This window comes from Lycorma delicatula, chromosome 13 (genome assembly GCF_047948215.1).
Source record: "Lycorma delicatula isolate Av1 chromosome 13, ASM4794821v1, whole genome shotgun sequence".
In the NCBI taxonomy this organism is placed as follows: Eukaryota; Metazoa; Arthropoda; class Insecta; order Hemiptera; family Fulgoridae; genus Lycorma; species Lycorma delicatula.
Window position 1 is genome coordinate 49,698,389 of NC_134467.1, and position 16,057 is coordinate 49,714,445.

The 16,057-nt window shown below is 30.4% G+C and overlaps 1 protein-coding gene across 2 annotated transcripts in view; it reads right to left on the bottom strand.

Annotated features, from left to right (window-relative positions):
- The window catches only part of LOC142333729 (integrin beta-PS-like), a 120,721-nt gene that overhangs the window by 16,786 nt on the left and 87,878 nt on the right, over positions 1–16,057 (bottom strand). For both annotated transcript variants that reach the window (XM_075381175.1, XM_075381176.1), the window contains exons 6-11: positions 13,732–13,902; positions 11,900–11,998; positions 10,916–11,080; positions 5,731–5,850; positions 3,470–3,637; positions 1,026–1,268 (exon numbers count right to left, since the gene is read on the bottom strand). In XM_075381175.1, coding sequence (XP_075237290.1) covers positions 1,026–1,268; positions 3,470–3,637; positions 5,731–5,850; positions 10,916–11,080; positions 11,900–11,998; positions 13,732–13,902 — 966 coding nt within the window. The remainder of the gene's footprint in view (positions 1–1,025; positions 1,269–3,469; positions 3,638–5,730; positions 5,851–10,915; positions 11,081–11,899; positions 11,999–13,731; positions 13,903–16,057) is intronic.

Consider the following 16,057-nt stretch of genomic DNA (forward strand, 5'->3'; position numbering starts at 1 on the left):
GGTATGATAGTATTTCTGTCTGTAAAGGGAACCATAATAATTTATATAAGACAATAAAAAAAAAACAATTCAAAAGTAAAATATTTTTAGTCATACTATGAAGCTGTTTTGACTACTTAAAAAAAAAATCAAAGAATTTCTTAATAAGAACTGCAGTATAGTATGATGTGTATCACCTGATTGTTATTATACTACCTGATTAAGGCCAATAGCTAAGGCTTATGCAGCCATAAATTGTATGAGGCAAAGACAAATGTACAATGCTGCGATTTTTAAGTCCATCCTTGTTATGAAACAGATAAAAAAAAGAAAAAAAAGAGTTATTTATATAATACATAGAAATAAGTATATCAGCAGCAGCAATGTAATATATAACTTATTTCAATTCAAAGAGTTAAAATACATTAAACAAATTGATTCAATAGTAGCAAATGTACACTTTTGGGCAATTAAGGAAATGTCATTTTTTCTTTCCTTCCAGTTAGTTCTTCATTTACTGAATAATTTTCATTATGAAAGACTCCTGTAACAGAAAACTTACTCTTTACCATTGAAGAAATTAAAAAGCAAAAAAATGGCTGTAGAAATCTGTAAAAAGTAATAGATATTAAGTATTCCAGAAATGAAACTTATACCTGGTAATAATCTTGTTAAATAATTATAATTCTTATTTTTTTATTTGATGCAACGTTATCACTTTTATATATCTTGGACAGCTTTCTTAAAATGGGCTGTTTTTTGAAGGCCTACCAATACTTTTTGTTAATGTTCAAATAACAAATTTGTTAAATGAAATCTTGTTACCAGCATACTTTTCAACTGGTCAGGATTCTTTTCTGATTACCTGTAAATATACACCATTGCACTAATTCATATCATTATTACTCACAATTATTTTTTGTGACAGATAATGAAAGTTACTTTCCAGATACCCCTTGCATAAATGAAAATAACATTTTTTTTCCTTAATTAAAAAAAAACGATTAACATTTTGAATAAAAAATATTAATAATAAAAAACATTACCTCATCAGGATCAGCTCTTGTCTCACATTCACACTGGCCGCATATACATTGACCACGTCCAGAACAATCAACAGTAGTAGTATTATCTGGTCGACAACCAGCAGTCAAATCTTCACCGATACCTTGTCTAATATTATTAACATCGCATTCACACCTACGACCGAAATGTAAGTCGTCACATTCACATAAACCACATTTGTATGTACCGTAGCCTGAACAACGATCTGAATGTTCTTCGTAGAACTAGAAAAAAAGAAATGAAAATTAATATAAAGAATTAGTAATAAATTATCTATGCAACACTAAAATAATGTTTCTTACATACAGAAATCAAAACAAATGTAAAACAGAAATTTATAAATAGGCTATTTATAAATTAATCTCTCAACACAAACAAACCAGTTTCAACATTAGCGAATGCACAGTAGAAATCGGCTAAGGTTAAATATCGTTATATATTCAGGAAGTTGCCATTTCATTCTGTATCACATGAGTCATATATGGTGAAATATGAAGGAGATTGTTGCAGTTCCTACCAACTGTGAGGTACACTGTGTCATTTTTTTTTTTGCAAGCAGAAGGAACATCTGTATCCAGATCTACTGACGGCTGTGTGTAATTTATGGTAATAAAAAACGAAAAAACCAGATGGAAATTTTTCTGATGTTAATGCTCGTATGTACATGTGTGTTCAGTGTCGACCTCTAAATCACCTTATACCTCCAGAACTAGTGGACCGATTTTGACCAAACTTGTCAGATTACATCTACATATTGATGTCGTTAAATTTTCAACTTAAAAGGCTGTAGAGCAAGGTCACTCTCAGTATCTGGAGATTTCACCTAATTAAGGTCATAATTTTCTTAGGTATATTTATTTGTTAATGTTTAAAAAATAACAATATTTGCAAAAAAAGGTTTTGGAAAATCACACCTCCACCCCAAAAAATGCTGCTTTAGTCATCTGCTATGTTGTGAAGTCGCAGGTGAGCGGTAGAATTAGATAAATGGATAATATTTAAAGTATAAGAAACTAACTTGGTCTGGCCGGGTCTTGATCTCGATCGTCCAGTCGAGTCAATATCTGGTGTGTTAAGCCTTGTGGCTACACCAGTCTGCCGATATTTTTTTTTTACCAGTGTGTACTCATTTATTTTGTGTCAATTCATTGAAGATTTTGTTAATCTACAAGAACACTGGAAAATTAAACAGAAAATGAAAGCTATGTCTCTTTCTAATATTAAGTTCGTACAGTATTGTAAGATAATCTGCATTTAGTACATATATGTTGACTCAATGAAAATGAACAGAAATCTTAACAATCTAACCTAATCTAGAAAAACCATTGACACAAACCCACTAAAAAAAACCAGTATGATGTTTTTCCAAGGAAATACAAACGTAAAAAAAAATAACAAAAAATTCATTTATTAGCATTTTTCCATATCCAGGATAAATCTGGGAAAAACTTTCCCAAATGATAACAAAAAAATTGCAAAAACATAATTTTTGTATGTTGAGCAATATAAGAATTCTGAAACGTCGAATTTGTTGTTTTTCTGATATCTTTCTCCCTCCATAACTGTTTTTTTTAGTTTTTTTTTTATGAAGGTCATATGTTTTAAATGTTTTGAGTATATGTACTTCCATTATCTGGATCAACAAAATCCAATTACTGTTAGATATTTGTACATGTCACTGTTGACTTTTGCATATGACTTCTATTTGTCCCAACCTTTACTAATCTCATGCTTAATAAATTTCCTTATTAACAGCATTAATGTTTTTTTGGTAATTCTTTTTGTTACTAACATTAAAAAATTTTCATTTTATTCCTATCAATGCCACAAAAAACCCACCACGTTTGCAGTTTTTCTTCTAACAATAACTTTCCACGATTATTTTTTCTAGTTCTAATATGGTTCTTTTTCTTGTTCAACAATATTATTTGGACTGAATTACGACTGTAATCTTGTTGTATTTACATTGACTCTCTGTGTTGATTATTTAAAATTTGCATATCCTACAATATTCCAAGAGCAATACTAGCCAAAATTTTTGTAATTTGTAACTGCTAATCCAAGTCCTTTCATATTTTTAAATTTTTGTCTGGAAATAACTTAAAGCTTATGTAAAAATCAACAGCTGTTTTATTTGTATTTACCTCATGAAACAATGAATTTACAATTCAAACAATGTGAATTTACTTTTAATTAAATTATTAAACAATCATTTATTGAATTTACAAATATACACATTGGCAAAAAAATCATATTAACTACGCAAACTACTCAAAATTTTGTCTGTATTATTCTGGTTTTTTCATAAACAACCAAAGATTTTTACAAGTTACTATAATATAATAAAAACAAAACCAGAAAAAAAACACAATGTTATGTGATCTATTTTCGAGTTATGATATAATTTTTTTATTTAATTACTTACTGGATGTCCTGGATGTTCACAAGGACAATCGCATAACATTTCCACATTAACCGCTAACGATTCATTAATTCCTACTGGATAAATAAAAAATGTTTGATTCCATTCCGAAGGATTTTTTGGACATTCTTTTAATTCAATATTTGCTTCAAACTGCACTTTGTTTCCAACCTTAAAAAAAAAGGAAAAAACATTATTAAATAAATAACGCAAAATAAGATAAATTATAATCTTTTAGCATTTATTTTAAATGCTAAATCTGCTGATCTCCGTGGCAGAGCGGTAGCATCTCGGCCTTTCACCTGGAGGTCCCAGGTTTGAATCCCAGTCAGGCAGGGAATTTTTTCACATGCTACAAATTTTCGTTTTCAATTTCTTGTGTACCAGCTTTTTTGTAAGCTTACACAAGGAATAAATTAATCATTAAAAAAAATAAATGCATTTCCCAAACTCTTACTCGTTTTTACTGTAATCAAAATATACAGTATTGTGTTATCATGCATTTAGGTATTAATTACTTTTAATTTCATATTTTTATTTCTATTCCTATGTGTTTGTTGCTATCTGTTCAACATGTGAACGGTAAGCAACCCCATAGCTGAATGAGATGAAGATGATATGAATGACAGGAAAATGTATAGACTACGGCAACATTCTGAGATACACTGTTGATTGAACGTCAACCATCAAAATAAACTGTTATCATTGTCTAGTGTTCAGATTCGTATAAAAGTAACTAACCTTTACTAGGACTTGAATCTCAGAACGTTCGACTTTGAAAATCAGCTGTTAAACAGCTCATTTGTAACAATTATTTTATCATCAGACCAACCTGTTGGGTAATTTCATATTACTAAATTAACTTCAAATAAAAAAAAAAAAATACTGTATATACATACTCATGTAATTTTTTATCTAAAAGTAGGTGCGCGATTCATGCGAGGAGATAATTTTACACAGGTTTATAATGAAACTAAACTGCGATAATCAGTGAGAAAATTATATTTATTTGATTGAATATTTTATTTTTGAGGATTTTTTAAAAACTATTCTTTAAAACTTCACGTGCATGAATTATGCAAGTAAAGTACGGTACCGTATTTTTTACTAACTCATCTACCAAAACATTTTTAATATTTTTTCAAGATTAATCATCCATGTAATAACATCACTATCTGAAATATACAAAGTGTATCACAAAGTTCTGCCGGGACTTTCATAACCTATTCTACTTGTGAAAATAATGAAAAAAGTTCACATAAACATATGAGCTAACACGCTTCATTTGCAAGTTACGGCTAGTGAAAGATTTCACTCGGACTTCAGCTCCCTCCATGAAATGAGATTGTACAGAAATAGTTAATTAAGGGACAGATTACATAATGAGCATACACGGGCAGAAGTAAATCCTCTTGAAAGAGAGGAAGACAATCTTTAACACTGATTTAGTGTCAATATGGTGTAGCCTTCTTCATAATCAGTTGTTTGGATCATTCATATACATCACTGCTAAAATGCTGAGGTCTACTTGCATTTTCTTCAAGAATTACTACAGTTTCTTGAAGATGTTCCTCGAGCGCTGAGATGAAAAATATACTTCCAGCATAATGGTGCGCCTCCCCACTTCTCTTTTGCCTTTTCTATTCAATTAAATCATCATTTCTCTGAGAAATGGATCAGTCATGAAGGTTTACATTCCTGGTCACCAAAATCGCCTGATCTAATACCTTCAGATTGTTGTGTCTGGGGATAAATACTGTACACAAATCAAAAATACATTCGCGAGGAATTAATTGTCCACATTATGGATGCGGCTGAACAACTTAGAACAGCCGAAGAACTAAAAACAGCAACAAAAGCGTGCCAAGAAATGTGTTAAAAATTGTGGGCTCATTTTTCAACATTTATCATGAACCGGTACATATAATGCGGTGGTAGCTGAGATCCAAGCGAAACATTTCACTAGCCGTCACTTGCAAATGAAGTATTTTAGGACATGTTTTTTTTAACTTTGTCCATAATTTTCAAGAAGAATGTAATTAAATGGTTTTGAAAGTTTCAGGAGAACTTCATGACACTCCTATGTATATTTTATAAAGGCATTTAAATTATAAACTAATATTAAATAAAATACAAATTACCAACAACATTTGTCATTAAGTCGCAGCTGATTATCTTGTTACAACATTAAAAAAAATTGCAGTTTGAAAATTTATTGTATTACTTTACAAATAAACACAATAAAATATAGAATAACTTTATACCTTTAGTCCATCACACTTATTAGTCTGCTGTAGATCAGTTTGATTTAGGCACTTCGAGAAATAAGACACTTTTAAAGCACTTGATGCAGTATCCTTCATTTCAACGGACGATGAAATTTTCTAAAACAAATGATTATATTATCATATCAACAAATGTAAGAAACAATCTAATCTACATAAAAAAAAAAAAAAAATAATTAAAAACAGTTTTAAAAATTTTTGTTTTATCTAGATGGCTATTTTTTTTTGTTGATGAAATTCACTATTGAAACTTGAAGCTTGTGTGTAGGAGTATGAAATTTAATTTTTATAGCATATGAAAAATGCCAAGCTTGACCAGGATTTGAACACAGGACCTCCGAATGAAAGACCTAGATGCTACAACTCGTGCCTTGGAAGCCAGCAGGTGGCTGGCTATTTTGATTGTTCAACAATCATAAGTAGACGATGAGGAAAAAATAAAGCGACAAAAAAAGGAAGAAATAATACTATAAATATTAATTAAAAATTAAACAATATTAATGAAACATTATATATAATGAATATTTCTAATACAGGTTTTAGAATAAACAGACAAACATTTACTGGAAAAAGATGTTGCTACTAGCATCCTGACCCCGAAGGGAAAGCACCTTGCGTGTGACATTTTCGGTAGCCATTGATAACGTATCAGAATTTATAAAAATTCCAAAACTTTTTAAATTCTTAATTGGGCTTATTTAAAAAAAAACGTTTTCATGTACTCTACACTAATACTAAATACAGTTGGATTTTCAATCTTGAAAATTTAAGTTAAATTGATATTTTAAGTGTGGGTCCCATTTAACAGCCCCTTTTTTTGGAGGGGGAGAGTTCAATAAAATAGTCTGATTTCATGCAAGGTTTAACAACACTAAAGTAAACGTTAGTTGGCTAAAAAAATATGGATACTGTCATTACTTTTTCAAAAGGTTTTTATCTGATTGGATCAAAAATCATGACAAAGGTGGGATAACAATACAGCCAAATATTCATACCAAATTTTGACTTCTTTGGTCAATGAGTTTTTGAGATAAGAGGAAAAAACCGTTTAGAAATAATATTGCATACCCCCTTCTCTAAATCTGACTTAAAACTAAGGAATTTTAAATAAATTAATAAATAATTACATTGTACTAATACTCTATTCTTTATTACCATTATATAAAAAAGTCAATAATTCAAAAATGGCAATAACTACCTCTTCCCCTTTTTTCATTTTTTCAAAAATTTAATGCCATCAATGAACTACATAAAAAAATGCTTTGAAAAATTTTCCAAGAATATATGTTCACCCAGCCAGTTGATATTTATCAAAATACAGGTCAACACACAAATGTACATACATCTTCTGGAAATTTCTAAACCTTTTTTGTGTTTGCTGAACTAAGGGGGTTTTGAAATGTCAACATTTACAAAAATCCTGATATCTATAATTTTGTCTGATCACTATGGTTTCCTTTCATAGCTATTCTCTAGCAGCAGCAATAGAGCTATTGACGGGGAAGTAAAAATGTTTATAACAAATTATCTAATGATTAATATCATATGTATGAGGGAAAGTCAATTATTATCAGAAATTCAGTTATAATTTTGTTTATGTTGGTAGTACTGTTGTGTTGTGTAGATGACGCATACATGGTTTAAATGTTGTTATGTCTGTGCAGGTTTGATGCTGCTAGGTTAGTTCCATTATCGCTGCCCTGCCGTTAACTGTGGCTGCTCCGTTTTCTGTTTGCACCAAAGAGCAACATTCAGTCATCCATTTTTTGTAGTCAGAAAGTGTATCAGGGGCCGAAATTCATCAAAGACTTTCGGTACAGTACGGGAAGAGTGTGTTGCTGCATCAGAATGTCTACGAATTATTGAAAAATTCAAAAACGGTCGCACAAGTGTTACGACAACAAAGGAGCCGGACGACCATTAACCGCCACAAATGAGGAAAACATTGAGCATGCACGTGATATGGTTTTCTTTGACGGACGAATAATTATCGATAAAGTGGCACATCGTCTGCAAATTAGTCACGGTTCTGCTTATGAAATCATCCACAACAGACTTGGGTTTCATAAAGTCTGTGCAAGATGAGTCCTAAAACGACACACAGTTGCATAACCAAACGCGCTTGGACATCTGCCAAAAACATTTGGATCGCTATGGTAACAAACGGAACATCTTTTCAGACAGAATCATCACTGGTGATGAAACATGGATCCATCATTACCAGCCGGAAAGTAAATAGCAGATTATGGAATGGAAACATCCAAATTTGCCCTGAAAAAAAAAGTTCAAGACCTAACCATCCGCAGGAAAACTGATGCTTACGGCGGTGTTTTGGGACTCACAAGGCCCAATACTGGAACATTATGAGGAAGGGGCATGACAATAAACAGTGCGTGTTACAGTGAGATGCTTATTGCCAAGCTGAAGCCTGTAATTCGAAGCAAACGCTGAGGACTGCTGTCGAAAGGTGTTGTGTTGTTGCACGACAATGCCTTTCCACATACTGCTGCCCACACTGCTGAAACACTCCAGAAACTCGACTTTGAAGTACCGGCTCGTCCTTCGTATAGTCCTGATCTTGCTCCTGCTGACTACCACTTGTATGGTCCACTCAGAAAGGCATTAAGTTGATTTACCTTGGATGAAACGGTGAAAGAAGCAGTGCATTCCTAGCTCGCAGCTCCACCGAAAACTTTCTTTTATGAGGGCATCAGTGCCCTCATCAGTTCTTTTATGACGGTGGACCAAGTGCGTTGAAATGCAAGGGAACTATGTTGAAAAATGATGTACATGTAAGTTTCCTATTTGTATCGCAATAAAATTTATAACTACACTGCGGATAATAATTGACTTACCCTCGTATTACTATAGCTTTGGCATAATAAACTAAAAATTTATGAACAATCTACATTTATAACTAACCAGTAAATTTCACATAGTTTAATGTAATCAAAATAGTAACATAAAATACGTATAAAAATTTCATTGTATTCTGATGAATGTTTATACAATATTACATTTAGTTATGTATGTAATATATTTATTATAGAATAACGTAACTGAAATTATTAACATCCATTTAACATGTAAACTCAAATATGTTTGATAATACAACAGGTCCATTATATTCTGATTTAAATATTAAAACTTTAATAAAAAAATCTAGTTTCTAGTTAAAAGAAACCATTGCTCTAAATGTATCAGTACAAGAGTGTAACTGTTTAGTTTTTTAGCATTAGCATTCTCCATTCAGTAATTGAGCTGTATAACAACTATTTTATGTTTTTCTGAAATAAAACCTTCATCATCACTACCATTTTCAGATAAACTTATAATAAACTGCTCAATTATTTCATCCATAACAACTTCTGTATTCAAACTGTTTTTCTTGATAAACCAGGAAATGTATGTAGATCGGATATCAAATCTGAATGATTGCCATACATTTTCTTATTTTGCAACATTACATCATCTAATCCATTTTGTTGTGTTAAATAAATTTAAAAGGTTTGGATGGTTTTTAAATTCTAAATGGTTTATTCTTTGTAAAGCACAACTTGTCAGCCTTCATGGATCAGACACAAACTTCGATAGTTATCTTTCCTTAGCTGCAAGATAAGAAAGGATAGTTAGGAATTAACATGTGCCTAACATAGATTAATGTCTTTTAACTATAAAAATTCTTGATCTAATTTTGGTATCGAAAAAAATACACTGTTCCACGAAGAAACTTTCAGGACATGTTCTACTGGTGAAAATGAAAAAAAGTTCATACAGACACAGATCTGGAAGCACTTTGTTTTTGAGTTATGGCTAGCGAAAGATTTCGCCCAGATTTCAGCTCTTCCAATAAAAAGAAGCCCTACTGTAATTTTTGGGATATTTAGAATGTCCTTCAATAATTAATAAAACTAACAAATATGGAAATATTACAGTGAAGCTTGGATCCATTAATAGTACCATAGTAAATGTTTTTAAAAAAAAATTATAGAGGCATCTAAAAGTAATGCTTCATTATAGGTAAAATTTGAATTTGTAACTGCAAAAATGTGAAATTTGATTTCAAAATTACTTAGAAAATTGTTGTAAAGTCTCAAGTCAAATCAAAGTATTGTCTATCACTTTATGTACATTTCTACCATCCTTCAATTCATTTTCACAACAATGGCTGTCACTTTACGGACTTCATAAGCAGTTTTATGTCTTCTACATCTTCAAATGATATTTTTCAAAAGGGCAAGTATGAAAAAGTGTCAGGAAACCAAATCAAAACTGTAGAGAGGTTTGAGCATTACAGTCCACCCTATTTTGACAACAGCTGTGAAGTTTTTATTAAGGTGCAAAGGCATGCTTATTACGGTGTAAAAGAACACTTATAAAGTGGAATGACATGTTGTTTCTTTTTGTTAGCTTCCTTAATTTTCTTTAAATTTTGCACTAAGAGAGCACTGTTCAAGAAAGTCGGTCAAATCACAACTCTAGTGTCCCAAAAGATTGTTACTGCCCTCTCCCTGAGGACCAACAGAGTTATTTTCACCTTTTTCTTTTAAGGTAAAGAAATTATGTGCCATTTATTTACCTTCACGTTTTATTTTTCGGTTACGCAAGAAGATCCAGGTTTTATCCCCTGACGCATTACTGGAGAAAATATCTCACCCTCCCACCCCTATCAAACCAAGATATTCAGGTAAACACCTCTATTTTTTGTTCTCACCCTGTTCAGAGGTTACATTTCTTGGAATCCATTTTGAACAAATTTTTCTGTGATTTTTCTGAGATCATTAATTAATGTTTCCAAAGTATTATGGCTATAACATAAAACAATTCTGGAAGACCTAATGAAATCATGTGTTCATATCTGTTGTATCACTTCTGTTAATGTATCTGTGTTGTACCACTTGTTTGTCTAACAATGAACCTTCTTCCTTTTGAAATCTTTTCATCCATCTTTGAACATTACTGTCTACAGTGGATCTCTGAGGAGGATATCCATCTTTATCAAAGAATTTAATCACTGTTCTTTGTTTTTCTCATCTTATAAAGAAAAATTCTGCACATCGGTTATATCATGTCAGTACAGTTTCATTAAAATCAGTTACTACTTTCAGGATTCTCTATGTATAAACACATAACATCTAAGAAAAAAATAAATATAAACACAAACCTCATATTGTTCTCTAACAAGATGTACAACGTTAGATGAATCATTTGTTAACTGCCCTGATGAAGAACCTTCAATATGCTTACTTAATCTGTCATAAACTTCAAATTCTTCAGCAGTAACGGCAAATATAACATTAATAGAATTCTGTTTCACTTTGAGATTGACCTAAAATGTAATATAAGAAAAAAAATAAATTATTTTTAATTGAATAATACTAATTAATAAAATTTCTTCATGCAGTACCATAAAGGTGGGATTAAAAGTAAGAACATGTATATAAATAACTCAATAATGAATGAAAGTAAAATGCTGCGAGTACTACTTTCATATTACAACAGCTTTCTGTCATCCGATCAAAAGTTGTCATGTGTAGAGTCTGCTCATATAACAGATAAATCTAGGACGTGGTGCTTAAATTATGATTTACTTATTAAAAAAAAAGTAAGGTATAAACCTTTAATAGTCTTCACGAAGTTGAGTAGATAACATTTCATCTATTAACGCTAAGTATGGAATTAATACAGTCCAGCATAAGGAAAAATATAACAAGAAGTCTGTTCAAAGATCTTTAATTTGAACTTAAAAAAAACTTAAAATGTATATGACGAATTAAAATAAGAAAAATTTTGGTATATATTAAAAGCTTTAGGTGGAAGGGCATGCTTCACATAATCGTGATTCTAAATCTTATACATATATATAAATGAGTTGTAATCTAAGTTTTATTAAATAACTTTAAAGGATTTATTAAAAATTTATAATTGTATTTCAATAATCATAATCTCTGTAGTTGATTCATTGCCCTTATCCGTAAGACAATTCCTTCAGTTAAAGAAAAATGGAAGTCAATATGATGTTCTATCTTATATGATTTTATATATAACGTTACTTGCAAATACCTCTTCGGCACCAAAGAAAAAGATTTTGGTTTTTGTTAAACAGTTATAAATAAAAATTTATACAAATAAAATATAAATTAAATACCTGAGATATAGATGGATAATCTTGAATCGTAGAATGGGTGTAGACACCATCTCTACTCAAATGACACTGTCCATCATTTGGTTTTACAATACCACCCAACTAAAAACAAAATATACAAAATGTTAAATAAATAAAAAGAACAAGTATGAAAAATAATAACAAACTGCCATGTTCTTTTACTTTCCCATCAAGATAGCTCTGTAGCTCTAGAAGGGAAGTAATGTAATTGATCCAATTTGGGTATAAGTGTTTTTCACTGGATTTTGATGTTTTGACACCTAAGGAACCCAAAAAACTGGACAGAAATTATCTAGATATTAATGTTCGTATGTGTGTTCAGTGTTGCCCTCTACATCATCTTATATTTCCTGACACTTTGAGTCTCGACCTTGTTGAAAAATAATATTGGTTTACTCCCATGGCATATTATTACTTGTTCAAAATATTTTTTTAAACGTGTGACCAACAAATATGCTAAGTTTTTAAATACTTGAAAAAAATGTTTTTCTTCATTTTTTAATTTAGGGTTCGATGGAACTGAAAACGAATCAAAAGTGTATAAGCCCTCTAAAAGATAATGAATTATGTACAAGAACTATTCTACCATTTGAGTAAAATTTATGGAACCCATGGTGACCATTTTCCTCATCCTTTGAACAAGTTAAGACAAAAGTTAAATAACATCAGTGACCCGTGTTCAAAAGTAATCAAACAAAATTTTCATAAAAATTGTTTAATCCAGTATGAAAATATCAAGTAAAACTATAACTGGTAACAAAAAAAAATTATCCTTCGTACTCCTGAATTAAATTGCCTAAATAAATAACCAAAATGACAAATTAATGTAATGGAATCATCTAATTAGTGAAAGAATATGAGTGAGTCCAGACATGACCTAAAAAGAAAAAAAGTATTTTTGCTCCCACTCATTTAAGATAATTTAAATAAGATCCAACACCTCAAAAAGTATTTTAGCTATCTAAGAGGCATTAAATTATGTGAAAAAATTTGGCTAGTCTTTGAGTAAAATTTTGAGTTATAGGACCCATAAGGTCTGCATATCCCAGCTCCATCGACGAGCAGTTGTGACCAAAATTAAATGACATTGATGATCCATACATAAAAATCATTATCGTATATTTCATCCAAATCCAAATCAGTCCACCCAGCCTAAATATCAAATATATATAATATATATATATAAAAAAAAAAAAACAGGCCAAAACACACACACATATATTCTGAAAAATTCCAGAAGGATCTGTATATTATTTATGTAATACTAGGTAACAGCACAGTGACATTATGTAAACAGTACTCTGCAGAGATGCCAAGGCATTGTGCGCAGTTGGATGTGTAAGTGTAAATGTACCAGTAAATGTTTAGTCTTGAACAGACTTAGGCCGACCACTCCTGAGACAAGTGGTTAATTGAAACCCAACCAACAAAGAACACCTCAATCTGCATTCAAATCCATATAAAAGTACTGCCTTTATAAGGACTCAAACCTTAGAACTCTCAACTTCGAAAATCAGTTGATTTTATGATAGTGAGGTTAACCACTAGATTAACCCAGCAGGTTAACACACACACACTTTTCAGTGCTGAAACTGAAAGTATAGACTTTCAATTTACAAATATCCTTCTGGAATTTTTCAAAGCTAAAATTATGTTTTTTTTAATAGAGGGAGGTCATGAAATGTCAAGATCAGTAAAAATCTCATTATGCAAAACTTGACCCGATCAGCATACTTTCCATTACATAGTATACAATATAATTATAGATGGGAAAGTAAAAATATACCGCTACACATAATAATAAAAATAAATACCTTTCCATCACCAGCATAATGGAAACCGGCATCAGTCGAAAAAACTAACAATCTTCTCGCTTTTTCACGCCAACCAATTTGGTTTCTACAAACAACAGCTTGCATAATTGCATCAAAACCACCTTCTGGTGCATCTAAATTACCAGATACAGCAGCATCTCTTACTTCACCCTAAAAATAACAATAATGAGAAATTCAATATTTTTCCATCTTTTATAAACATAAAATGTTTCAAAATACAGAAAAAATTATTAATTTAATGAAAACTAATGTCATTTAAATATGCACATCATAGTAACAGCACGATTTAAATGTTTTTAAATACATTTATTTTGTTAACTTAAGATATTTTTATTAATACATTTTTAATATAACTGCTTATAACTGGTTTTGGCTTATGTTTACAGTCGGTAAATGCATTTTTTATCATACAATTATCTTTCTGTACAGTCAATCAACATTATTTAGCAATGAGTGGATGGGTGGAAAGTACTCAACTCGCTAAAATTGATGGTGGGATCTCAGGTTTTTCGCTTGTTTAGTCCTCTCAAATTATTAATGTGGAACAAGTTCCACATACTGTAACAATCAAGAATACAACAAAAGAATAATTCCAAGGTGAACTTTACTGCTGGAATAAAAAGCTTACTGAAAGATGGGACAAGTGGTATATTTTGGAGAGAATTATGCTGAAAAGTAGCATTAGTTTCACCGACAGAATAAATAAGTTATTCGTCTCTAATTATTGAAAAACCTTCATATTTTAAACTCGTCTCATATTTAATTGTCCCATACAGATGTATTTTTAAGAAAAATTCAATCTTATTTTGGTGAATCACAAGTATATCATTCTCCGATACAAAAAAATGCTACTTTAGAGAAATTTCCTTCTCACACAAATATGTGCTTTTACAAACATCATAATTATATTAAAAATACTAATGGTTTTTAAAAAATCATAAAATATTTAAAGAGAGACATATAACTATTTTGTTGAAGAATTCACAACCAACTCCAACAGAAGCTTATGTTAGGTTTTTCTTCAGTTTATTGATAATTTGTGTCAAGTTTAATTTTACAGTATTTAATGATTAACTGTACAACACATTGCCGCCTGCCTTTATTAATATAAAGTATGTGCAAATTAATGGAATCATTGCACAGTAGCGGAAATTTCAGTTAAGATGGTTATACTGTTTGGTTATTTTGCAAACAACTGTGTTAACATTGTTTGTTTTTTATAATGTAATGTGAACTTACATATACAGTATTTTGTAAAGTTACGAGTATTAATTGAGACCTGTTAAATTTTTGCTGTCTACATAAAAAAAAGTACTAAAATCATAACTATCCACAAACATTTTTTAAAATATCAACGTCAACTGCAGCACAATGTGGAATGGAAAAAAAATCTCAGCTATTTATCAACTGATTTGAAAAAATATGTCATTATGTTTACAATAAAACGGTTAATATTTTTTGTCAATTAAACACAATTTGATAAAATTAATATTTACAGATCTATTAATGATTAAAAAATTTTTAGATGTTGTTGGGTACACGTTCACCAAATTTCATTGAAATATCACGATCCGTTCTTAAGCATCCAATACATTATTGAAAAAACTACAAAATGGTGGCTAGATGGAAAATGAACCAAGATAGGGATTGTCAACGTTTTTGTTCATTTTGACATCTTGAATCCTTTCCTTATGTCTGGTCAACATATGTACAAAATGAACACTGTAAAAAAGCATGCGCACTCATATGAGTATAAACAGATTCTCCAAGATTATAATAGTGCTTACACACAACAATGAAAATATGATGAAATGCTCTATAACCAGCTACAAAAGAATATGTTCTATAAAAGTACTTATATAAAGTAAACCGTGTAAAATAAAATTTCAGTGACAGATATTTATGTTATTTCTACTTAAAAGAGATCGAATCCTTGTCAAAATGGAGGAGGAGAAGCAACAGTAAATGTTGGATGAGCCGGATGAGAAGTAAATAAAACTTCTGATAAAGACACAAGCCAAAACTAGTCTGAGAATAAAAACGTTCAACAAAATTAATTGATATTTAAAAAAAATGGTATATTTAATATAAATATACAAAATATTTAATTCTATAACTAATTTTATTTAAATCATAATTAAAAAAATGTTAGTTTATATATATATATATATATATATATATATACTCAAAAAGCAATCAATATATTTAGTAAAAGCTTTATAAATATTAATAACAAAAAGTTAAAATATGATAATAATTAAAAAAAGAACATTCTCAAGTTAAAACCAATATACACAACTAAAAA